At 47.4% G+C, this 27,008-nt stretch overlaps 1 protein-coding gene across 3 annotated transcripts in view; it reads right to left on the reverse strand.

Annotated features, from left to right (window-relative positions):
- PI4KA (phosphatidylinositol 4-kinase alpha) overlaps window positions 1-27,008 on the reverse strand; it is a 351,394-nt gene that overhangs the window by 146,302 nt on the left and 178,084 nt on the right. For all 3 annotated transcript variants that reach the window (XM_063964791.1, XM_063964790.1, XM_063964792.1), the window contains exons 17-18: window positions 21,761-21,861; window positions 7,332-7,500 (exon numbers count right to left, since the gene is read on the reverse strand). In XM_063964791.1, the coding sequence (XP_063820861.1) occupies window positions 7,332-7,500; window positions 21,761-21,861 (270 nt within the window). The remainder of the gene's footprint in view (window positions 1-7,331; window positions 7,501-21,760; window positions 21,862-27,008) is intronic.

Here is a 27,008-nt window from a genome sequence, read left to right on the forward strand (position 1 = left end):
CTCTGTAGCTTTTTGTTGAGGCGGGACGCCATCATGTCTATCTAGGGTAGTCCCCACTGACTTGCAATCTGTGCGAAGACTTCCGGATGAAGTCCCTACTCTCCTGGATGCAGGTCGTGTCTGCTGAGGAAGTCTGCTTCCCAGTTGTCCACTCCCGGAATGAACACTGCTGCCAGTGCGCTTACATGAATTTCCGCCCAGCGAAGAATCCTGGCGGCTTCCGCCATTGCCACTCTGCTCCTTGTGCCGCCTTGGCGGTTTACATGAGCCACTGCAGTGATGTTGTCTGACTGGATCAGAACTGGTTGGTCGCGCAGTAAGGTCTCCGCTTGACGTAGGGCGTTGTACATGGCCCTCAGTTCCAGAATGTTGATGTGAAGACAAGTCTCTTGACTTGACCAAAGACCTTGGAAGTTTCTTCCCTGTGTGACTGCTCCCCAACCTCGGAGGCTCGCGTCCGTGGTCACCAGGAACCAGTCCTGAATGCCGAACCTGCGGCCTTCTAGAAGGTGAGCACTCTGCAGCCACCACAGGAGAGATACCCTGGCCCTGGGGAACAGGGAGATCAACTGATGAATCTGTAGATGTGACCCGGACCACTTGTCCAGTAGTTCCCACTGGAAAGTCCTCGCATGGAGTCTGCTGAAGGGAATGGCCTCGTATGATGCCACCATCTTTCCCAGGACTCGAGTGCAGTGATGCACTGACACCTGTTTTGGTTTCAATAGGTTCTTGACTAGAGTCATGAGTTCCTGAGCTTTTTCTATCGGAAGATAAACCCTTTTCTGGTCTGTATCCAGAATCATGCCCAAGAAAGTCAGACGAGTCGTAGGAACCAACTGCGACTTCGGGATATTGAGAATCCAGCCGTGTTGCTACAACACCTTCAGTGAAAGTGATACGCTGTTCAGTAACTGCTCTCTTGATCTCGCTTTTATGAGGAAATCGTCCAAGTACGGGATAATTGTGACACCTTGCTTGCGCAGGAGCACCATCATTTCCGCCATTACCTTGGTGAAAATCCTCGGGGCCGTGAAAAGCCCAAACGGCAACGTCTGAAATTGGTAATGACAATCCTGTACCGCAAATCTCAGGTATGCCTGATGAGGTGGATAAATGGGAACATGAAGGTATGCATCCTTTATGTCCAGAGATACCATAAAATCCCCCCCTTCCAGGCTGTCGATGACCGCTCTTAGCGATTCCATCTTGAACTTGAACCTTTTCAATTATAGGTTCAGGGATTTTAAATTTAATATGGGTCTGACCGAACCGTCCGGCTTCGGGACTACAAACAGGATTGAGTAATATCCCCTTCCTTGTTAAAGCAGGAGAACCTTGACCACCACCTGTTGAAGATACAATTTGTGAATTGCATTTAACACTATCTCCCCTTCCTGGGGAGAAGCTGGCAGGGCCGATTTGAAAAACCGGCGAGGAGGCACCTCTTCGAATTCCAGCTTGTAACCCTGAGAAACTATTTTTATCGCCCAGGGATCCACCTGCGAGTGAACCCAGATGTGGCTGAAAATTCGAAGACGTGCCCCCAGTGGGGCGGACTCCTTTAACGGAGCCCCAGCGTCATGCGGTGGATTTTGCAGAGGTCGGGGAGGACTTCTGTTCCTGGGAACTAGCTGTGTTGTGCAGCTTTTTCCCTCTGCCCTTACCTCTGGCAAGAAAGGACGCACCTCGTACTTTCTTGTTTCTTTGTGATCGAAAGGACTGCATTTGGTAATGTGGTGCTTTCTTAGGCTGTGAGGGAATATAAGGCAAAAAATTAGATTTACCAGCTGTAGCTGTGGAGACCAGGTCCGAGAGACCTTCCCCAAACAATTCCTCACCCCTGTAAGGTAAAACCTCCATATGCCTCTTTGAGTCGGCATCACCTGTCCATTGCCGGGTCCATAGGACTCGTCTAACAGAAATCGACATAGCGTCTTTGAGCATCTCTCATATATAAGACAGCATCTTTTATATGCCCTAGGGTCAATAAAACGGTATCCTTATCTAGGGTCTCAATTTCCGCTGATAAGGTATCTGTCCATGCTGCTACAGCGCTACAAACCCAGGCCGACGCAATTGCCGGTCTGAGTATGGTACCAGAATGTGTGCAAATGGACTTCACGGTAACCTCCTGCTTGCGGTCAGCAGTATCCCTGAGGGTAGCCGTATCTTGGGATGGCAGCGCTACCTTTTTGGATAAGCGTGTCAATGCTTTGTCCACCCTAGGGGAGGATTCCCACCGTATCCTGTCCGTTGGCGGGAAAGGATACGCCATAAGAATCCTTTTGGGAATCTGCAGTTTTTTGTCTGGAGATTCCCAAGCTTCTTCACATAATTCGTTCAACTCATGTGAGGGGGGGAAAGGTTACCTCAGGTTTCTTTCCCTTATACATGTGTACCCTCGTGTCAGGGACAGGGGGTTCCTCTGTGATATGCAAAACATCCTTTATTGCAATAATCATAAATCGAATACATTCAGCCAATTTTGGCTGTAATTTTGCATCATCGTAGTCGACACTGGAGTCAGAATCCGTGTCGGTATCTGTGTCTATTATTTGGGATAGTGGGCGCTTTTGAGACCCCGAAGGTCCCTGCGACATAGGGACAGACATGGGTTGACTCCCTGGCTGTACCTCTAATCTTTTGTGCAATAAATTTACATTAGCACTTAAAACATTCCACATATCCATCCAGTCAGGTGTCGGCGTTGTCGACGGAGACACCACATTCATTTGCTCCCCGTCCTCTCTAGGAGAGCCTTCTACCTCAGACATGTCGACACACGCGTAATGACACACCACACACTCAGGGAATCCTCTTATCTGAAGACAGTTCCCCCACAAGTCTCAAAAAAAAATGGTGACAATTCCTAGCGCTCTAAATAAACAGAAATATGGTGACAGCCTTCAAATGACAACAAAAAGATACCACCGTTCTTTCAAATACAGACTTCCAAAGATACAATATGTCAAATGAAAAATGGCGCTCCTTTCTGTTCACTTTGTTCCTCAAAAAGAAAGAGATAAGTACATCATGGTGTAGTATATTCAAATAGTGACACTTCCTCTTTTTATGACTAAAAAGGAGATTTCTTTTCACAAAGTGAATTGACAAGGCACTTCCCAAAAAGTGACAAATTTGGCACACCTGGGTTGGTCACCTTATGGAAACTTAATTACCTCTATTTATCCCTCAAACCAATGAGGTATATGCGTGTGAATTAAATCACCCAGCAGAAAAAAAACATAGAGTTTTCCCAAATCGTGAGTAGAAGGTAGAAGGTATCCCCTTATGGTGTTGTAATTACCTCTATGCACCCCTCAGATTAATGAGGTATATGCGTGTGATGGATTCACCCACCAGGGATGAACCTGGAAAAGTTACTTAGGATAGTAGATAGATGATAATAGATCCCTTACATCCGTGTCAATCACCTTATGGTAGTCTAATTACCTCTGTATACCCCTCAAACCAATGAGGTATATGCATATGGATATTTCACCCAGCAAGATTCGGAACACAGGAATTTCTTAAAATCAGATTCTTTTATTATAATCCTCCCAGTGGGCTTGTAAAAGAGAGGATACTCACATAGCATAATACTGTTTTTTTAATATCCAATTTAAAAGACAGACAATAAAAATTACATTTAAAAAGGGGATTCACTGATGAGTCAAAACGCCTACCAGATGTTAAATAACCAGTGCAGAGAATAGAAAGAGCTGAAAGTCCTCTAGGAGTCCCGGTTACTCCGTTTAGAAATCCAGTTCCTCTCTCCAAAAGGTAGGTCCGTCTATGTCCCAAAACAGATAGTCCCCGCCGTTAGCAAACGCGTTTCGGTCTCCCTTCCTCAGGAAGTGTCACTATTTGAATATACTACACCATGATGTACTTATCTCTTTCTTTTTGAGGAACAAAGTGAACAGAAAGGAGCGCCATTTTTCATTTGACATATTGTATCTTTGGAATTTCCCCCACAAGGCCCTTTGGAGAGACAGAGAGAGAGTATGCCAGTACACACCCCAGCGCAATATGACCCAGGAAAAAACATAATATATGTTAACCCAGTAGCGTTGTGTATATATGTATATATGCGCCTAATTATGTGCCCCTCCTCTTCTTTTAAACCCTCTTTCACTGTGGTATAAGCAGGGGAGAGTCCGGGGAGCTTCCTCTCAGCTGTGCTGTGGAGAAAATGGTGCTGGTGAGTGCTGAGGGAGAAGCCCCGCCCCCTCGGCGGCGGGCTTCTGTCCCGCTCAAATACACTAAAAATTGGCGGGGGCTCTTATATATATACAGTGGCCAGATGTATACATATATATTTTTGCCAAAGAGAGGTTCATATGCTGCCCAGGGCGCCCCCCCCTGCACCCTTACAGTGACTGCCGTGTGTGAGGTGTATGGGAGCAATGGCGCACAGCGTTACTGCTGTGCGTTACCTCAGTGAAGATCATGAAGTCTTCTGCCGCCTCTGAAGTCTTCTTTTCTTCTCATACTCACCCGGCTTCTATCTTCCGGCTCTGCGAGGAGGACGGCGGCGCGGCTCTGGGACGGACGCGAGGGTGAGACCTGCGTACCGATCCCTCTGGAGCTAATGGTGTCCAGTAGCCTAAGACGCAGAGCCTTTCAACTCACAGAAGTAGGTCTGCTTCTCTCCCCTCAGTCCCTCGATGCAGGGAGTCTGTTGCCAGCAGGCTCCCTGAAAATAAAAAACCTAACAAATATACTTTCTGTCAGGAAACTCAGGAGAGCTCCCTGAAATGCACCCAGTCTCCTCTGGGCACAGTAGTAAACTGAGGTCTGGAGGAGGGGCATAGAGGGAGGAGCCAGTGCACACCCAGACCTAAAGTCTTTCTTAAAGTGCCCATGTCTCCTGCGGAGCCTGTCTATCCCCATGGTCCTTACGGAGTCCCCAGCATCCTCTAGGACGTAAGAGAAAAAGAGCTGAACAGAATTCTGCTACACCATTCTATATATTGAGATAAGTGGGCATAACCTGTCCTTGAGCTAAGTAAAGCAGGGGAAGACCTGGCACTCTCCGCGGGCAAGAACTGTGTAGTGGCATCGAATCTTTGAAGATGGCAGGATACTGTCCTGAGAGAGAAGTCACCTTCCCCACGCCAACCTCCAGGGACTATCCACCATTTTCATTAATGGTGGTCCCTTTTTATGGGACATTGTTTTGTCATGCCCCTGGTGGTCTAGTAAGAGAGCGGGGGACGGGCCCCTCGCTGCCTTCCCACCCAGTGGTGGCATAGACATACACAAAGGAACATGTCATCTGTTCATCACAGGTGCATGTAAGGGAGGGGTTAATCTAGACTAGAAAAAACAAATTTCCCCAGTGTAGGACCACTAGAGACGCCTTGCCGTGCCTTACCATGTATATAATGGAGATCTCTGCATTTAATTACCAAGTAGGAGCTAGGTCTCCTTTGCTGGTCGTTTATGGTGTGCTGGGGGAATTTGTTTATTTCACCAATCTAGATTAATCCTTCCCTTACATGTACCTGTGATGGGCCAATAAAGTTGATTTTGCAACTACCATTCTGTGTATCACTAAGAAAGGGGGCAGGCTATAGGGAGGAGGAGCCTGAGTTGTCTGAAAATTAACGGTTAGTGACCAAATACCAGCTATACCCAACATTGTCTCTCCAGTGTCGCCCCATGGATGAAAGAGAAATAATCATTTGGCATTGGTATTTGTCCTCACCACACATTGTGGTTCTACCAGGCAACAAGATATAAATACTGAACTAGCATTATAGAGGCTGATTCTGAGTTTGAAGAAAAACAAAAAACGGTAGTACCGTATATACTCGAGTATAAGTCGACCCGAATATAAGCAGAGGCACCTAATTTTACCCCAAAAAACTGGGAAAACTTATTGACTCGAGTATAAGCCTAGGGTGGGAAATGCAGCTCTAGCCGTACACATCCATTCGCACAGCGAGCACGTTGACACATGACTATGACTATGCAAACCCCACTGTGCATAATAGAGACGCACAGACTATACAGCATGCATCATCTATATGAAATGTGGTCAGGATCCCATCGTTCGGAATCCCAACACTGATCGGAATACCATGCTGTATAGTCTGTGCATTTCCATTATGCATGGTGAATCTTGGGGGAAACAGTATAATGTAGTAGGATGGGTCCAAATTACGTATAGGTTAGGGTGATGATGTGTGATGTTGGGGCTGTGCTTCACACTTCTATAGTGTTACACAGAACCCAATCTCATTCCACAGACATAGAAGATGCCCCCCTGTGAATCAACAGCATCGGGCTGGGGCAGACTGTCGAGATAACAGTCCCACACGGCGTTCCCTGTGTGGGAGGATGAAGCTCAATCCTGGCAGGGAGCAATGTATGGTGCGGCGCCTGCACGTCCCTGAACTGTTTGCTACTCGGTACTCGCCTATTGACTTGCTTTGTAGGGTGGAAGAGGGGAGTGCCAGGGGATCAGCTCAAGCTCCCGGTGAAGTTGACCACAAGGGTCAATTTCGCGGCCCGTCCCCATGCTGCCAGTTAAAGGAAAGTATCAGAAATGACAGGGGGATCCGCCAGTGGTTGGGGAAGCCTTGTCTGCACTGGGTAACAGTCCCGCCCCCCTCCTTCTCTTCGGTATCCAGCAGCTCCGTTGTCTCCTTGGCAGGTTTGTGGAGCCGGCGAAGGGAGCAGATCTCCTAAACGGTCATCAGGTCGGGAGTGCGGGGGTTTAAGTGAGAGCAAAGCAAGAAGGGGAGGTGGGAACAGCTCTGGACAAGTGGTTTTGATCCGCCAGATCCGACACTGGGTGAGTGTCACTCGAGTATAAGCCGAGGGGGGCCTTTTTCAGCACAAAAAATGTGCTGAAAAACTCGGCTTATACTCGAGTATATACGGTAATTTTGAATCATGGAAAAACCATGTTCCAATGCAAGGCGATCAATTTTTTCTATTTATTTATTTATGGTAAATAGTAGCTGCTTATGCATGTAGCCCGAAAATGTTGGACAGCTTTATTTTTACATTGCAATTTAGATTTTAGCTTGAACAAGCCCCTATCAAATCGAAATCTCCCTGCACATTTTAAATCTTCCCCGCCTGCATGCAGCATGGTTTTACCTAGATGCACAGTTTACTTCCAACTCAAACTCAGCCCTTCTGTGTAATGAGTAAATCCATTCATTTTAAACTAATGAACACTGAACAAAGTCTTTATGACGCAGCAAAATGGACTATGGATTTGTGCTTGAGCACTGAACAAAGACTGAAAAGTGATATTCACAATATCAACATCATGTTGTTTAAAGCAGCATTAAAAGCTACTGTCTCACCTTCAGCGCTGGCCCTTTCTCACTGGCTCTCTCACTGGCTCGCTTTCCCTCCAGCCCCAACTGCACAAACAGCTCCAGTAGGTTCATCAGAAGCTCATCTACCAGTTGCTCTCCCTGGATGTTGGCTGCAATGTTTGCCAGTGCATTTATAACAGCCAAAGAACAGTGTCTAACAAGAAAGAGTAACCGGTACTTAGAAAAAGCCAGGTGTACAAAGAGAAAGCAGCATTTATATCTTTTACAAATCAGAAATGTATGAAAAACACACAAATACAGTACAATAATAGTAACATATTAATACTAAAATATTAATGACAAATTTACTGTAAGATTAAGGCATACTTGCCAACCTGACCCTCTCCATGAGGGAGAAAATGCTCTGTTCTTGGACTTTCCTGGTAATTTATGATTGCCATCACCTGTGGTGAGCTAGTTAATTGATAAGAAAGGTGTTTCACCACAGGTGATGGCAATCATACATTACCAGGAAAGTCCAGGAACAGAGCATTTTTTCCCTCATGGAGAGGGTCAGGTAGGCAAGTATGGATTAAGGTTAATTTTTAGCTCATGAGACAATCTTGATTAAATGAAAATAAATAAAAAACTGTTGTGGGTAAACAGACTGATTATAATAGAGGTAACATGGTAAGGGTGCGGAAGTAGGATGTGGCCATATATTAATAATGTAATTCTTGTATTTACATTACATCCTTTTCTTACAGTCCATTGGGGAACAATGGAACCACTGTTGGGTCAGAGTTTGGTATAGAGAACTTGGGTACTTTAGGTTTAAAAATCTTAGGCCCCTCCCCTCTCTATACTCCAGTGTCTTGCTGGGAACTTCCATTTTGTCCCACAAAGCCCCAAAGAACAACCCAGGGATACAGAATGAGAGGACAACAACTTTTTCCACCAATAACAATCCTAACAAGTGTATAAGGAGCAGAAATCATGAACAGTAGAGAGGGATCCTGTATCCACCGATGGACTAAATAAAAAGGAAGTATAATAAAAAACCAACCCCACAACATTTTCTCAGGCATCCATTGCAGGACACTATAAACACCATGGGGGCATCCCTAAGGAAGGGTATGCCCAGAAGTTGCTGTATTTCAACTCAGAAGTTTTCAATCTGGTAAAGGTATAGATCAGGCAGCCACATATCACAGCTGATCAGAAGAGGCCCTGTGCCACACAGCAGAAGAAACTCCCAGAGACTTGCAGAATGGGCCTTCACATTCAGGAAAGAGCGGTCCTGCCCCAAGGTAAGCCTATTAAATTATTGTTGTAATCCACATGGCAATGGTCTGTTTGGAAGCTGGAGATTGTAAATAGCAAACAGATAATAGGATTTTGATACCTACCAGTAAATTCTTTTCTCCTAGTCCGTAGAGGATGCTGGGGACGACATCAAGACCATGGGATATAGACGGGATCCGCAGGAGACATGGGCACTCTAAAGACTTTTCATTGGGTGTGAACTGGCTCCTCCCTCTATGCCCCTCCTCCAGACCTCAGTTGTAGGAACTGTGCCCAGGGAGATTGGCATTTCGAGGAAAATAATTATTTAACTAGTGGTGAGATATATACCAACTCACACCCTCAACCATGCCGCACACATGGCATTCAACATAACACACGCCAACAGGCATGAACCAATTGCAGCAAAATGCTGAAACTAGGATAACACAACTTGTGTAACTATAATAACTAAAACTGCAGGTAAAATAAGCACTGGGACGGGCGCCCAACATCCTCTACGGACTAGAAGAAAAGGATTTACCGGTAGGTATCAAAATCCTATTTTCTTATACGTCCTAGAGGATGCTTGGGACGACATCAAGACCATTGGGTCTATACCAAAGCTCCAGTACGGGCGGGAGAGTGCGGATGACCCTGCCGCACCGATTGACCAAACTTTAGGTCCTCATCGGCCAAGGTGTCAAACTTGTAGAACTTAGCAAATGTGTTTGACCCTGACCAAGTAGCTGCTCGGCAAAGTTGTAATGCCGAGACCCCCCGGGCAGCCGCCCAGGATGAGCCCACCTTCCTAGTGGAGTGGGCCTTTACCGACGTTGGTAACGGCAATCCAGCCATAGTATGAGCTTGCTGAATTGTATTCCTAATCCAACGTGCAATAGTCTGCTTGGAAGCAGGACAGCCAATCTTGTTGTGAGCATAGAGGACAAACAGAGCCTCTGTTTTCCGTATACAAGCCGTTCTAGCAACATAAATTTTTAAAGCTCTAACAACATCTAGAGAATGTTGAATCAGTGAATGTGTCAGTAACTACTGGCACTACAATAGGTTGGTTTATGTGGAAAGATGAAACCACCTTCGGAAGAAAATGTTGACGAGTCCTCAACTCTGCCCTATCTTCATGGAAGATCAGGTAAGGGCTCTTGTGAGACAAGGCCCCCAATTCCGACACCCGCCTTGCGGATGCCAAAGCCAAAAGCATCACCACTTTCCAAGTGAGAAACTTCAATTCTATCTTTTGTAGAGGCTCAAACCAATCCGACTGAAGGAACTGCAATACCAACTTAAGGTCCCATGGTGCCACGGGAGGCACGAATGGAGGCTGGATGTGCAGAACCCCTTTCACGAAGGTCTGAACCTCTGGAAGAGAGGTTAATTGTTTTTGGAAGAACACTGATAAGGCCGAAATGTGGACCTTGATTGATCCCAATCGGAGGCCCGCCTCCACACCATCTTGCAAAAAATGGAGAAAACGTCCTAAGTGAAACTCTTCCGTAGGAGCTTGCTTGGATTCACACCAAGACACACATTTTCTCCAAATACGGTGGTAATGTTTCGACGTTACTCCCTTTCTGGCCTGAATAAAGGTGGGGATGACTTCCTTGGGAATACCCTTCCTGGCTAGGATACGGCGCTCAACAGCCATGCCGTCAAACGTAGCCGCGGTAAGTCTTGGTACACGCACGGCCCCTGCTGCAGCAGGTCCTCTCGAAGAGGAAGAGGCCGTGGATCTTCTATGAGCAACTGCTGAAGATCTGGGTACCAAGCCCTCCTTGGCCAGTCTGGGGCAATGAAGATTGCTCGATCCTTTGTTTTCCTTATGATCCCGAGTACTTTTGGGATCAGCGGAAGTGGAGGGAAGACATACACTGACAGAAAAACCCATTGGGTCACCAGTGCATCCACTGCTACTGCTTGAGGGTCTCTCGACCTGGAACAGTATCTCTGAAGCTTCTTGTTGAGATGAGACGCCATCATGTCTATTTGAGGAACTCCCCAAAGACTTGTCACCTCTGCGAAGACTTCTTGGTGGATGCCCCACTCTCCTGGATGGAGATCGTGTCTGCTGAGAAAGTCTGCTTCCCAGTTGTCTACTCCCGGAATGAATATTGCCGATAGAGCTTGTAGATGTTTTTCTGCCCAGTGGAAGATTTTTGTCGCTTCTGCCATTGCCGCTCTGCTTTTCGTTCCGCCCTGCCTGTTTATGTATGCAACTGCTGTTGCACTGTCTGCCTGGATCTGCACGGGACGGTCTTGAAGAAGATGTACCGCTTGTTGAAGGCCGTTGTAAATGGCTCTTAGCTCCAGAACGTTTATGTGAAGGCAGGCTTCCTGATGTGACCAACGTCCCTGGAAGTTTTCTCCCTGAGAGACTGCTCCCCAGCCTCGGAGACTTGCATCCGTGGTTACCAGGACCCAGTCCTGAATCCCGAACCTGCGTCCCTCTAGCAAGTGAGAGCTGTGCAACCACCACAGGAGTGAAATCCTGGTTCTTGACGACAGGATTATCTTTCTGTGCATGTGTAGGTGTGACCCCTGACCACTTGTCCAACAGGTCCCACTGGAATACTCTGGCATGGAACCTGCCAAACTGTGTGGCCTCATAGGCCGCCACCATCTTCCCCAACAACCGAATGCACTGATGGACCGATACACTTGATGGTTTCAATATCTGTTTTATTATTTTCTGGATTTCCAGAGCCTTTTCCAGCGGAAAAAATACCCTCTGAACTTCTGTGTCCAGAATCATCCCGAGGAAAGACAACCTTGTCGTCGGTTCCAATTGTGACTTTGGGTAATTTATGATCCACCCGTGCTGTTGGATTACTGACAGAGAGAGTGATATGTTTTGTAACAACTGCTCCCTGGATCTCGCCTTTATCAGATCATCGTCCAGATAAGGAATTATATTGACTCCTTTCTGACGAAGGAGGACCATCATCTCCGCCATCACCTTGGTGAATACCCTCGGCGCCATGGAGAGACCGAAAGGCAACATCTGGAATTGGTAATGGCAATCCTGAACCGCAAATCTCAGATAAGCCTGGTGAGGAGGATAAATGGGAACATGCAGGTAAGCATCCTTTATGTCCACCGACACTAAGTAGTCCCCCACCTCTAGACTGGCAATCACCGCCCGAAGTGATTCCATCTTGAACTTGAACCTTCTCAGGTAGCAGTTCAGATCTTTTAGATTTAGGATCGGTCTGACCGAGCCGTCCGGCTTCGGAACTACAAAGAGGCTTGAATAAAAGCCCTCCCCTTGTTGTGACAACGGTACCAGGACTATGACCTGGTCTTGACATAATTTTTGGATTGCCGCTGTTACTGCTTCTCTTTCTGGCGGAGAAACTGGCAAGGTCAATTTGAAAAATCGGCATGGAGGCACGTCTTGAAACTCCAGTTTGTATTCCTGGGATACTATTTGCAACACCCAGGGATCCAGGCCAGACAGAATCCAACCCTGGCTGAAGAGTCTGAGACGTGCCCCCACCCGAGCGGCCTCCCGCAAGGAAGTTCCAGCGTCATGCTGAGGATTTGGCAGAAGTATGGGTAGACTTCTGCTCTTGGGAACCTGGAGCCGCTGTGGGCTTTTTCCCCTTCCCCTACCTGCAAAGAAGGGGGAACCTCTCGCCTTTTTGTATTTATTGGGCCGAAAGGACTGCATTTGCGGGTGATAGGTCTTTTTTGCCGGTGCAGGCGCAGAGGGCAAAAACGTTGACTTACCTGCGGTAGCCGCCGAGACTAACGCATCCAGGCCATCGCCAAATAAGGTCTCACCTTTATATGGGAGCGCCTCCATGTTTCTTTTGGAATCCGCATCCGCGTTCCACTGGCGAATCCACAACGCCCGCCTAGCCGATACTGCCATGGTAGTGACTTGTGAACTCAAGAGTCCAATATCCTTCATTGCTTCCAGCATGTAGGCGGCAGCGTCTTTGATATTCCCTAACTTGAGTGTCTCATCTTTATCAATCGTGTCAATTTCTGATGACACACTTTCTGACCATTTTTCAATAGCGCGACTCACCCAAGCGCAGGCAATAGTGGGCCTGATCAGTGTACCATTGGTAACATAAATGGATTTCAATGTTGTTTCCATTTTGCGGTCTGCCGGCTCTTTAAGAGAAGCCGTGCCAGGAGCAGGGAGAATCACCTTCTTTGTCAACCTGGAAAGTGCACTGTCTAACACAGGGGGTGACTCCCATTTTTTTCTGTCGTCAGCTGGGAAAGGGTAAGCTATGTGAATCCTTTTGGGAATACTAAATTTTTTATCAGGATTCACCCACATCCCTCTTCAAACAGAGCATTAAGTTCGTGTGAAGGAGGGAACATGACTTTGGATTTCTTTTCCTTACATAAATAAGCCTTCTCCTGAGGTACAGGAGTGGTTTCTGTAACCTCTAACACGTCCCTTATAGCCACAATCATATATTGTATATTTTTGCCAATTTATGATCTATCTCTATGGATTCACTATCGTCGACACAAGAATCAGCGTCTGTGTCGGTATCAGTGTTTACAACATTTGCAAATGGTCTCTTATGTGACCCAGAGGGCCCGCTTGCATAAGGAATAACAGCATCCTGAAAAATCACATCTTCCACAGATTTTCTCCAGCATGCAGCCTTAGATTTAGACTTATCTAACCTTCGGTTAATCAGATGCATACTGTCACGTATCTCTTTCACCCATGCAGGCTCTTGGTGTGCCGGTAGCGCCACCACATTACAACTCTGTGTCCCTAAAATGGCTTCCTCCGGGGAGGAACTCCCTGCCTCAGACATGCCTCACACGTGTACAGCACACTCACAGACACACTGGGACTTATTTTGGGGACAGACCCACAGTAAAGTCTGTCAGAGGGACACAGGATAGGAGCAGCCAGTTCACAATCCCAGCGCCAGTGTTGCCTGTGAACACAGTATGCCCACAGCCCAACAGCGCTTTTAAATAGTACTTTACACTACTAAATGCACCACAATCGCATTGTGCCCCCCCTTAAAAGCACCCTGTACTTGTCAGAAGTGGAGGAGAGGACCAGCGTGTTCTCTGCAGCCTGAGGAGAGAAAATAAGAATTTACTTACCGATAATTCTATTTCTCATAGTCCGTAGTGGATGCTGGGAACTCCGTAAGGACCATGGGGAATAGCGGCTCCGCAGGAGACTGGGCACAAAAAGTAAAAGCTTTAGACTAGCTGGTGTGCACTGGCTCCTCCCCCTATGACCCTCCTCCAAGCCTCAGTTAAGATACTGTGCCCGGACGAGCGTACATAATAAGGAAGGATCTTGAATCCCGGGTAAGACTCATACCAGCCACACCAATCACACCGTACAACTCGTGATCTGAACCCAGTTAACAGTATGATAACCGTAGGAGCCTCTGAAAAGATGGCTTCCAACAATAAACAACCCGATTTGTTTGTAACAATAACTATATACAAGTATTGCAGACAATCCGCACTTGGGATGGGCGCCCAGCATCCACTACGGACTATGAGAAATAGAATTATCGGTAAGTAAATTCTTATTTTCTCTGACGTCCTAGTGGATGCTGGGAACTCCGTAAGGACCATGGGGATTATACCAAAGCTCCCAAACGGGCGGGAGAGTGCGGATGACTCTGCAGCACCGAATGAGAGAACCTCCTCAGCCAGGGTATCAAATTTGTAGAATTTAGCAAACGTGTTTGCCCCTGACCAAGTAGCTGCTCGGCAAAGTTGTAAAGCCGAGACCCCTCGGGCAGCCGCCCAAGATGAGCCCACCTTCCTTGTGGAATGGGCTTTTACAGATTTTGGCTGTGGCAGGCCTGCCACAGAATGTGCAAGTTGAATTGTACTACAAATCCAACGAGCAATCGTCTGCTTAGAAGCAGGAGCACCCAGCTTGTTGGGTGCATACAGTATAAACAGCGAGTCAGATTTTCTGACTCCAGCCGTCCTGGAAACATATATTTTCAGGGCCCTGACTACGTCCAGCAACTTGGAGTCCTCCAAGTCCCTAGTAGCCACAGGTACCACAATAGGTTGATTCATGTGAAACGCTGAAACCACCTTAGGGAGAAATTGAGGACGAGTCCTCAATTCCGCCCTATCCGAATGAAATATCAGGTAAGGGCTTTTATAGGATAAAGCCGCCAATTCTGATACGCGCCTGGCTGAAGCCAGGGCCAACAGCATTACCACTTTCCATGTGAGATATTTCAAATCCACTGTGGCAAGTGGTTCAAACCAATGTGATTTTAGGAACCCTAAAACTACATTGAGATCCCAAGGTGCCACTGGAGGCACAAAAGGAGGCTGTATATGCAGTACCCCTTTGACAAACGTCTGAACTTCAGGCACTGAAGCCAGTTCTTTCTGGAAGAAGATCGACAGGGCCGAAATTTGAACCTTAATGGATCCTAATTTTAGGCCCATAGACAATCCTGCTTGCAGGAAATGTAGGAAACGACCCAGTTGAAATTCCTCCGTAGGGGCCTTCTTGGCCTCACACCACGCAACATATTTTCGCCAAATGCGATGATAATGTTTTGCAGTTACATCCTTCCTGGCCTTGATCAGGGTAGGGATGACTTCATCTGGAATGCCTTTTTTCTTCAGGATCCGGCGTTCAACCGCCATGCCGTCAAACGCAGCCGCGGTAAGTCTTGGAACAGACAAGGTCCCTGCAGGAGCAGGTCCTTCCTTAGAGGTAGAGGCCACGGGTCCTCCGTGAGCATCTCTTGCAGCTCCGGGTACCAAGTTCTTCTTGGCCAATCCGGAGCCACGAGTATCGTTCTTACTCCTCTCCTTCTTATGATTCTCAGTACTTTTGGTATGAGAGGAAGAGGAGGGAACACATATACCGACTGGAACACCCACGGAGTTACCAGAGCGTCCACCGCTATTGCCTGAGGGTCCCTTGACCTGGCGCAATATCTGTCCAGTTTCTTGTTGAGACGGGACGCCATCATGTCCACCTTTGGTTTTTCCCAACGGTTTACAATCACTTGGAAGACTTCTGGATGAAGTCCCCACTCCCCCGGGGTGGAGGTCGTGTCTGCTGAGGAAGTCTGCTTCCCAGTTGTCCACTCCCGGAATGAACACTGCTGACAGTGCTATCACATGATTTTCCGCCCAGCGGAGAATCCTTGCAGCTTCTGCCATTGCCCTCCTGCTTCTTGTGCCGCCCTGTCTGTTTACGTGGGCGACAGCCGTGATATTGTCCGACTGGATCAATACCGGTTGACCCTGAAGCAGAGGCCTTGCTTGACTTAGGGCATTGTAAATTGCCCTTAGCTCTAGGATATTTATGTGAAGAGACGTTTCCATGCTTGACCACAAGCCCTGGAAATTTCTTCCCTGTGTGACTGCTCCCCAGCCTCTCAGGCTGGCATCCGTGGTTACCAGCATCCAATCCTGAATGCCGAATCTGCGGCCCTCTAGAAGATGAGCCTTCTGTAACCACCACAGGAGAGATACCCTTGTCCTTGGAGATAGGGTTATCCGCTGATGCATCTGAAGATGCGATCCGGACCATTTGCCCAGCAGATCCCACTGAAAAGTTCTTGCATGGAATCTTCCGAATGGAATCGCTTCGTAAGAAGCCACCATTTTTCCCAGGACTCTCGTGCACTGATGCACTGACACTTGTCCTGGTTTTAGGAGGTTCCTGACTAGCTCGGATAACTCCCTGGCCTTCTCCTCCGGGAGAAACACCTTTTTCTGGACTGTGTCCAGAATCATCCCTAGGAACAGTAGACGTGTTGTTGGAATCAGCTGTGATTTTGGGATATTTAGAATCCACCCGTGCTGACGTAGCACTACCTGAGATAGTGCTACTCCGACCTCTAACTGTTCCCTGGACCTTGCCCTTATCAGGAGATCGTCCAAGTAAGGGATAATTAATACGCCTTTTCTTCGAAGAAGAATCATCATTTCGGCCATTACCTTGGTAAAGACCCGTGGTGCCGTGGACAATCCAAACGGCAGCGTCTGAAACTGATAATGACAGTTTTGTATCACAAACCTGAGGTACCCTTGGTGAGAAGGGTAGATTGGGACATGGAGATAAGCATCCTTGATGTCTAGAGATACCATATAGTCCCCTTCTTCCAGGTTTGCTATCACTGCTCTGAGTGACTCCATCTTGAATTTGAACCTTTTTATGTAAGTGTTCAAAGATTTTAGATTTAAAATTGGTCTCACCGAGCCGTCCGGCTTCGGTACCACAAACAGCGTGAAATAATACCCCTTTCCCTGTTGTAGGAGGGGTACCTTGATTATCACCTGCTGGGAATACAGCTTGTGAATAGCTTCCAATACTGCCTCCCTGTCGGAGGGAGACGTTGGTAGAGCAGACTTCAGGAACCGGCGAGGAGGAGACGTCTCGAATTCCAATTTGTACCCCTGTGATACTACCTGCAGGATCCAGGGGTCCACTTGCGAGTGAGCCCACTGCGCGCTGAAATTCTTGAGACGGCCCCCCACCGTGCCCGAGTCTGCTTGCAGAGCCCCAGCGTCATGCTGAGGACTTGGCAGAAGCGGGGGAGGGCTTCTGCTCCTGGGAAGAGGCTGCATGGTGCAGTCTTTTTCCCCTTCCTCTGCCCCGGGGCAGGAGCGAGCGGCCTTTTTCCCTCTTGCCCTTATAGGGACGAAAGGACTGGGTTTGAAAAGACGGTGTCTTTTTCTGCTGAGAGGTGACCTGGGGTAAAAAGGTGGATTTTCCAGCCGTTGCTGTGGCCACCAGGTCCGATAGACCGACCCCAAATAACTCCTCCCCTTTATACGGCAATACTTCCATATGTCGTTTGGAATCCGCATCACCTGACCACTGTCGCGTCCATAACGTTCTTCTGGCAGAAATGGACATCGCACTTACTCTAGATGCCAGGGTGCAAATATCCCTCTGTGCATCTCGCATATATAGTAATGCATCCTTCAAATGCTCTATAGTTAATAATATACGGTCCCTATCCAGGGTATCAATATTTTCAGTCAGGGAATCCGACCAAGCCACTCCAGCGCTGCACATCCAGTCTGAGGCGATCGCTGGTCGCAGTATAACACCGGTATGTGTGTATATACCTTTTAAGATATTTTCCAGCCTTCTATCAGCTGGTTCCTTGAGAGCGGCCGTATCAGGAGACGGTAACGCCACTTGTTTTGATAAGCGTGTGAGCGCCTTATCTACCCTAGGGGGTGTTTCCCAACGTGCCCTAACCTCTGGCGGGAAAGGGTATAGTGCCAATAATTTATTAGAAATCAGCAGTTTTTTATCGGGGGAAACCCACGCTTTATCACACACCTCATTTAATTCATCTGACTCAGGAAAAACCACTGGTAGTTTTTTCACACCCCACATAATACCCTTTTTTGTGGTACTTGTAGTGTCAGAAATGTTCAATGCCTCCTTCATTGCCGTGATCATGTAACGTGTGGCCCTACTGGACATTACGTTTGTTTCGTCACCGTCGACACTGGATTCAGTATCCGTGTCAGGGTCTGTGTCGACCATCTGAGGTAACGGGCGTTTTAGCGCCCCTGACGGTGTCTGAGACGCCTGAACAGGCACTAATTGATTTGTCGGCTGTCTCATGTCGTCAACAGTTTTTTGCAAAGTGCTGACATTGTCACGTAATTCTTTAATTACTACCATCCAGTCAGGTGTCGACTCCCTAGGGGGTGACATCACTAACACAGGCAATTGCTCTGCTTCCACATCATTTTCCTCCTCATACATGTCGACACAATCGTACCGACACACAGCACACACACAGGGAATGCTCTGATAGAGGACAGGACCCCAGTAGCCCTTTGGGGAGACAGAGGGAGAATTTGCCAGCACACACCAGAGCGCTATATATATATACAGGGATAACCTTATATAAGTGTTATTCCCTGTTATAGCTGCTGTATTTATATATTAGCTGCCAATAGTGCCCCCCTCTCTGTTTTACCCTGTTTCTGTAGTGCAGGACTGCAGGGGAGAGTCAGGGAGCCGTCCTTCCAGCGGAGCTGTGAAAGAAAATGGCGCTTGTGTGCTGAGGAGAAAGGCTCCGCCCCCTTCACGGCGGCCTTTTCTCCCGCTTTTTTCAGGAAACTGGCAGGGGATAAATGCATCCATATAGCCCAGGAGCTATATGTGATGCATTTTTTTTAGCCATATAAGGTTTTTATATCGTTTTTATTGCGTCTCAGGGCGCTCCCCCCCAGCGCCCTGCACCCTCAGTGACCGGAGTGTGAAGTGTGCTGAGAGCAATGGCGCACAGCTGCAGTGCTGTGCGCTACCTTATTTGAAGACAGGAACGTCTTCTGCCGCCGCTTTCTCCGGACCTCTTCGCTCTTCTGGCTCTGTAAGGGGGCCGGCGGCGCGGCTCCGGGACCCATCCAGGCTGAACCTGTGATCGTCCCTCTGGAGCTAATGTCCAGTAGCCAAGAAGCCCAATCCACTCTGCAGTCAGGTGAGTTCGCTTCTTCTCCCCTTAGTCCCACGATGCAGTGAGCCTGTTGCCAGCAGGACTCACTGAAAATAAAAAACCTATTTAAACTTTTACTTCTAAGCAGCTCAGGAGAGCCACCTAGCTTGCACCCTTCTCGTTCGGGCACAAAAATCTAACTGAGGCTTGGAGGAGGGTCATAGGGGGAGGAGCCAGTGCACACCAGCTAGTCTAAAGCTTTTACTTTTTGTGCCCAGTCTCCTGCGGAGCCGCTATTCCCCATGGTCCTTACGGAGTTCCCAGCATCCACTAGGACGTCAGAGAAAATGGCGTTGAGCAGTGTGCTGGCTGCCTGAGGAAGAAGCTCCGCCCTCCTTACACTCAGTATTTATGACAATATTTATACTGGCGGGGGTAGGGCTGCGTCAGCGGCATCTTATGCCCCCTTTTAGCCAGTTTGAGGTATTTTTCTTGCTGCCCAGGGAGCCTTCCCCCGCGCCCTGCACCCTTCAGTGCCTGTGTGTGTAGGCAGCAATGGCGCGCTGCGCTCCCGCCAGCCGCGCCGCACCTCAGCCGTCACTTACTTGATTGAAGATCATTCTTCTCATACTCACCTGTCTTCTGACTTCTGGCTCTGTGAGGGGGGTGACGGCGTGCTGTGGGAGTGAGCATCTAGACACGGCTAGCGGTCAGTACCCTTCAGGAGCTAATGGTGTCCTGTCAGCCAGAAGCAGAGCCATGAAACTCTTTAGGAAGTTGGTTCTGCTTCTGCCCCCTCAGTCCCACGAAGCAGGGACTCTGATGCCAGCAGATCTCCCTGAAAATAAAAAACCTAACATAAGTCTTTTCAGAGAAACTCAGTAGAGCTCCTCAGAGTGCATCCAGTCAGCCTGGGCACATTTCTAAAACGGAGGTCTGGAGGAGGGGCATAGAGGGAGGAGCCAGTTCACACCCAATGAAAAGTCTTTAGAGTGCCCATGTCTCCTGCGGATCCCGTCTATACCCCATGGTCTTGATGTCGTCCCCAGCATCCTTTAGGACGTATGAGAAAAAATAGTAAACAGAATATCCATCCTGAGAAACTCATGGGTCCTATGCCTTTTAAAATGTCCAGAAAACAGAGAGACCCTCTTCCTCTAGAGCAGAGTTTACCAAACTTCACTATTACAGTCCAGGTTTTAAGGCTATCCATGCTTGAGCACAAGTGACTTAGTACCTCATTTAATTTGATTTAACCATTTGGATTTGGGCATGGATATCCTTAAAACCTGGACTGCAATGGCATAGATGGGCAAGCTCTGCTGTAAAGACTTTTTCCAGTCCAAGTGCAGTATCATAACATCCTGATTCAAATGAAATGTAGAGATCATTTTTGACTGAAATTAATACTTTGCTCAAAGAATAGCCCTGTTACCTTCAAAGATGAGGAAAGGAGACCTACAAGACAGAGCTCCTAGCTCTCCTTACTGTGGGGATAGCAAACAGGAAGGCAAGCTTCCAGGTAAAGAAAAGTCCACTGAATTCAGAATGGGTTGAGTGAAACAATATAATTTGTTGACCAGAAAGAGATTCGAGTATAAAACACAAACCTTTCTACTATTCAGGGACTGGAGAAATTACTCTTATGGCAAGAAGGTACTCAATGACTTCGATCAGAGCAAAATACTTGGGTTTGTCCAAGAAAAGATTTGCGGTTAAACAGTGCCTAGAGTAATTGGCTTGGGCAAATGTTTATGAGAAAGTTTGGCAGTTGGCTGCCTTCATGTCCAAACCTGACTATCTTGCAGAACTAATCCCTGTAGGGCTAACTTCTCACCATCCCATAGAGATCACAGGAGCAAAATCAAGGTCTCTTGAAAAAATAAATAAATAAATATTTTCCCCAGTGGCATGGCATGCAAAATATAGTTAGGTAAGACTGGCCCGGAAGGTGGCAATTAGAGAACACCATACGAAGGGACCAACACAACAAGACATACGCCGAAGCAATAATTACACCAGCCTTTTCAAAGTGTATGATATATGTTAAATGGTATAAAGGTACCTCTCATGGTCGACCGTATAATTTACTAAAGAATTCCATTTATGAAAGTCGTGCTACTCAAACAAGATTGAACCAAGGATGAACTTGGCTAGGGTGGATACGCAAAAGACATGTATATACACTATGTATCACTATATTGGCAAGGTCTTCCAAGCATACACCAAACAGACACAATATAGGCTCGAGAGGGGGGACTACAGAGGATGTAGAACTAACCCCAGTCCAGACCTGAGTCCTTTGCTTCTCTCGCTACTTCTGAATGGTGTTACTAGCAGTGGAGAAAAGCATGGAAGAGAACGTTCTCTTTCTGCTTTCTCCCGCAGTGCACCTCTTTTGCAGAAAACTCAATCACGTTCTGTGCATGTGCTGAAGGGCCAAACAAATCATGTCACTGAGGGGAGTGCTCTCTTTTTCCAAATCAGTGCAGTCTGTCGTAGTATGCATATTGATATAAAATGGTAATATCAAAAGCACGAAACCGGGAAAATTTGTCAGCATTTTTGTTTAATTTTAGTCATTTATATTGAATTGAGCCCTAAAACTGCAAACACGGCTGCTCATACCTAATAGGTGAAGTGTTCCCCAAGTGCATTAATAGTAATAAATTATAATTTTCCAATATTTTAGATTTACATTTTGAGCTACTGTATGTCTATTTACTTGCAGCACATTTGCTACATGGCAACAAATTAAGTATAACTTACCTATACCCATGATCTTTGTAATCCTTGGTAGAGTACACAACTGAGCTGGCCTTCACACTGATCTGCTGGAATAAGTTCCACACCTCCTGGTAAATGTATTGCTGTGGAGAACATCAAATGTTGTATAAAAAGTGCAAAAAACAGCCCATAATAATCATATAAACAGCAACTGAAAGGTATTCACACTTGTACAGGGAACAGGTTCTGGATTGGGTACAGAGATCTAAAGTAGAAGGTGCAAAGAAAGCTGAGGAGGCATTTAAAGGATTTGTTTAAAGTAACTGTAAATGTATTAGTTGATGTAAAATACGAAGTCAAAGTTTTGGCCAATAAATTGATAAATTATTCTATGAAACGTTGATTTTGACTTTTCATAATATTTTATAAAAATAGACCCATTACAACAGATCTTTATCTTTTATTGATACCAGGGGATAACTTAATAAGTGACAGCAATAAATAATTGTAATTTCAAAGATGAATAACAAGAAAGTAATATTAATGCCCACTAAAAATCGGCAAAAAATTAATTAATTCTAAACCAATAACCAATCTCTTTCACTAAGAAAACTTCTTTTAAGTATGGCTTCGCAGAATCATAAATTGTGAAAGAAGGCATAACAAGTGATGTCACAGAGCCTTTTTTAATTCAAATAAAGATTATATAGCACTAACGAGTATTGAAAACAGATGTAATTAGTAAAAAAAAAAAAAAAAAAAAAGGATTTGAATTACCTACCAGTAAATCCTTTTCTCGTAGTCCATAAGGGATACTGGGGTCACTTAGTACGATGGGTATAGATGAGGTCCAAAGGAGCCAATGCACTTTAAATTCTTCAAACAGGGTGTGCTGGGTCCTCCCCCCATGCCCTCCCCCACAGCCCAGTCTAGGAAAACTGTGCCTGAAGGAGATAGACATACTTGAGAGGAGGAAACATGACAAGACAACTAGCGGTGAGATTAACGTACCAGCACATAGCAGAACAAACAAACTAGCAACAGCCAGTGAAACAGACACTGCAACAGCTGAGTCAAACAACTTCAACAAGAATATCTTATAGAAAGGTTGAAGTGCAGTGGCGGGCACCCAGTATCCCTTATGGACTACGAGAAAAGGATTTACCGGTTGGTAATTCAAATCCTATTTTCTCTATCATCCATAAGGGACACTGGGGTCACTTAGTACGATGGGGACGTCCCAAAGCTCCCAGAAGGTGGGAACGTGCTGAGACACCTGCAACACCGTATGTCCGAATTGGACATCCTCTTTAGCCAGGGTATCAAACCTATAGAACATGACAAACGTGTTTTTCCCTGAACAGGTAGCGGCCCAGCATAGTTGCAAGGCCAAGACACCACGGGCAGCTGCCCAGGAAGAACCCACCGACCTTGATAGACCGAGGAATAGGCTTAGCTGCCGAAGCATAGGACTGTTGAATAGTAAGCCTAATCCAACGGGCAATCGACTGCTTTGAAGCAGGACAACCCTTCTTGTGAGCATCATATAGCACAAAGAGGGAATCTGATTTCCGAACAGCAGCCGTTCTCTTGACTTAAGCCTTCAGGGCTCGCACCACATCCAAGGACCCAGGGTTTGATGAAGTGGAGGAAGCTGCCGGAACCACGATAGGCTGATTCAGGTGGAATGCAGACACCACCTTTGGCAGGAACTGCTGATGAGTCCTGAGCTCTGCTCTGTCCTCATGAAAGACCAAGTAGGGACTTGTGCAGGACAAAGCTCCAAGTTCCGAAACGCGCCTTGCTGAAGCTAATGCCAAAAGCATAACCATCATCCAGGTAAGGTACTTGTCCTCAACCGACACCAGTGGTTCAAACCAAGTAGATTGGAGAAAGGTCCAATCAACGTTTAGATCCCAAGGTGCCGTGGGCGGCACAAACGGAGGCTGGATGTGAAGGACACCCTGTAGGAACGTCTGAACTTCAGATAAACCAGCCAATTCCTTTTGAAAGAAAATGGACTAGGCCGAGATCTGAACTTTTATGGAGCTTAACCTTAGCCCCATATCCACACCAGCCTGCAAGAAATGCAAAAAGAGCCCCAGGGAAAATCCGCAGCCAGATACCTTCAGCCCTCACACCAGGAGACGTAAAGTTTACAGATATGGTGGTAATGCTTTGAAGTGACAATTTTTCTGGCCTGAATCATAGTAGCAATAATCTTGTCCGGAATTCCTTTCTAAACTAGAAGGTTCCGCTCAACCGCCATGTCGTTAAACGCCGCCGCCGTAAGTCCGGGTAGACGAACGTCCCTTGCTGAAGAAGATCCTCCCGCAGTGGCAGAGGCCAGGGGTCTTCTATTGCCATGGCCAGAAGATCCGCGTACCAAACTCTTCGAGGCCAATCGGGGGCAATGAGAATTGCCTGAACTTCCTCCCTTCTGAGTCTTTTTAGAACCCTGGGGGGCAACGGAATAGACGGAAACAGGCACACCAACTGGTAAACTCACAGCATTCTCAGTGAGTCCACTGCTGCCGCCAGAGGGTCCCTTGTCCTGGAACAAAAGCAACGAAGCTTGTTGTTGAGTGGAGAGGCCATCAGATCGATCTGCGGCCAGCCCCACCGATCCGTTATTAGTCAAAATATATGCGGATGTAGACCCCACCTCTCCTGGGTGTAGGTCATGACAACTTAGGAAGTCCGCCTCCCAGTTGTCCACTCTCGGAATAAATATGGCCGATACGGGTGGTCTTCAGTTTGCCAGACGAGCAGCATACCGGCGCCGGAATCCCGATCGCCGGCATACCGACAGCTTTTCTCCCTCTTGGGGGTCCATGACCCCCCTGGAGGGAGAATAGATAGCGTGGCGTGCCCGCAAGGGGCTAATTAGCACTCGCCCAGCTGTCAGTATGCAGACGGTCAGGATTCCGGCGCCTGCTGGTCGCCGGGAGCCCGACCGCCGGCATCACATACTACACCCGGCCGATACTGCCCTTGCATTCCTTTCTACCCAGAGGAGTATCTTGGATACCTCCCGCATGCAGGCCCTGCTCTTTGTCCCTTCCTGCCGAATGACGTACGCCACAACCGTGGCGTTGTCCAACTGAACCTGAATGGCATAACCTTGAAGCAGGTGAGATGCCTGCATTAGAGCATTGTAGATCGTCCTGAGTTCCAGTATGTTTATTGGAAGAACGGCTTCGTGGCTTGACTACCTGGGCTGGAACTATGCCCATTGGGTGACCGCTCCCCCACTTCGAAGGATTGCGTCAGTGGTCAAGAGAATCCGATCCTGGATCCCGAAACTCTGACCCTCCAAGAGGTTGGAGGGCTGCAACCACCACAGGAGAGAGATTCTGGCCTGCTGTGAGAGACGTATGACCTGGTGCACCAGCAGATGTGAACCCGATCATTTCTTCGGGAGATCCAGTTGGAATGTCCTCGCATGGAATCTGACAAATTGAATGGCCTCGAAGGAGGCCACCATCTTTCCCAACAGGCGGGTGCAAAAATTGTACCAAAACACAGTTTGGCTACAGAACCGCCTAAACCAACTCCTGAAGCGTCCTTGCCTTGTCCGCAGGAAGGAAGAACTTCTGAGCCACAGTGTACTAGACCATCCTGAGGAACTGGAGATGCTGGGTCAGCTCGAGGTGGGATTTTTGGAAGTTTAGAATCCAACCGTGGTCTGACAACAGGGTTGTTGTGCGGCAGATGCTGTCCCACAGTTGTTCCTTTGATCTCGCTTTTATCAAAAGATGGTCCAGGTAGGGGACAATGTTCACCCCCTGAATCCTGAGTTGGAATATCATTTCCGCCATCACTTTTGTGAAAACCCTTGGAGCCGTGGATAGGCCGAAGGGTAGTGCCTGGAACTGATGGGTGTTCATCCAGCAGAGCAAACCTGAGCTAGGCTTGATGAGGCGGCCATATCAGAACATGGAGGTACGCGTCCTTTATGTCCAGAGAGACTAAAAACTCTGCCTCCTCCAGACCTGAAATCACTGCTCTCAGAGACTCCATTTTGAACCGAAAAACCCGCAGATATGGGTTTAACGATTTAAGGTTAAAAATGGGCCTCACTGAACCATCCGGTTTTGGTACCACAAAAAGGCTGGAATATTGGGGGTCATTCCGAGTTGATCGCACGTAGCAACTTTTTGCTGCTCGTGCGATCAACCTGATGTCGCCTATGGGGGGGGAGAGTATTTTAGCATAGCAGGGCTGCAAACACTTGTGCAGCCCTGCTATACTAAAAAACTTTCAAGCAAAAGAAGACCAGTCCTGCAGCTACTTACCCAGTGCGACGGATCCAGCGATGAAGGTCCCGGTCCTGATGTCAGACATCTGCCTTCTGAACGCCTGGATTCGCCTGCGTTGGACTCACCACGCCTGGAAAACGGTGAGTATCCGCCGCAGAATGCCTCCCACCTGTCCGTCCGCAATCTCCTGTGAAAGGCAATGCCTCTACACTCCATTTTAACTCTGCGTCCGCCATCCACTGACGGAGCCCCAGGGCCCTGCGTGCAGAAACCGCCATGGTAGAAGTACGAGCATTTATAATGCCTATGCCTTTCATTGTTTCTCAGAGGGAACAAGCAGATTCCTAGACATGCTGAATCAGCGTCACCATTTCAGCCAAGGACTTATCCCCAGTTAGGCCCTCCTGAAGGTTACCTGCCCAGGTATGTATGGAGTGAGTCACCCAACAGCCTGCAATTACAGGCCATTGGGAGGCTCCTGCTGCAACATAAATAGATTTCAAAGTGTTTTCTATTTTCCTGTTCGCAGGTTCCTTTAAGGCAGTAGCCCCTGGAACAGGTAGCACTGTCTTTTTTGACAGGCGTGATACTGAAGCATCCACAGCAGGGGGAGTCTCCCAGACCTTGCGTCCCTCCTAAGCAAAGGCAGCAACCAATTTCTTTGTCACCTGGAATTTCTTGTCAGGAGTAGCCCAGGGCTCCCTGAAAAGATCATCCGGTTTCTTTGAATCAGGAAAGGTAACCGGCAGTTTTTTCTGTGCAGAGAAAAAGGATTGCTGTACCTACGCTTCATTCCCAGGAATAAGTAAAACATTCTTTATAGCAAGGATAAGTGATCCCACTCCTTGCAACTGAGAGAAATCATCCACCTCAGCAGTAGATTCCAGTTCCTCCCTTCTTCCACCTCTGACACTCTTCTTCGAATTCTGAGAGGATGTCAGGTAACCCCCGCTTTTGGGGTAGTGGATGTGCGAGAGGAGTTACACGTCTGCTTTCTGTCTTATCCATAGCCAGAGCACCCATAGATT

This window comes from Pseudophryne corroboree, chromosome 1, assembly GCF_028390025.1.
Source record: "Pseudophryne corroboree isolate aPseCor3 chromosome 1, aPseCor3.hap2, whole genome shotgun sequence".
Lineage (NCBI taxonomy): Eukaryota > Metazoa > Chordata > Amphibia > Anura > Myobatrachidae > Pseudophryne > Pseudophryne corroboree.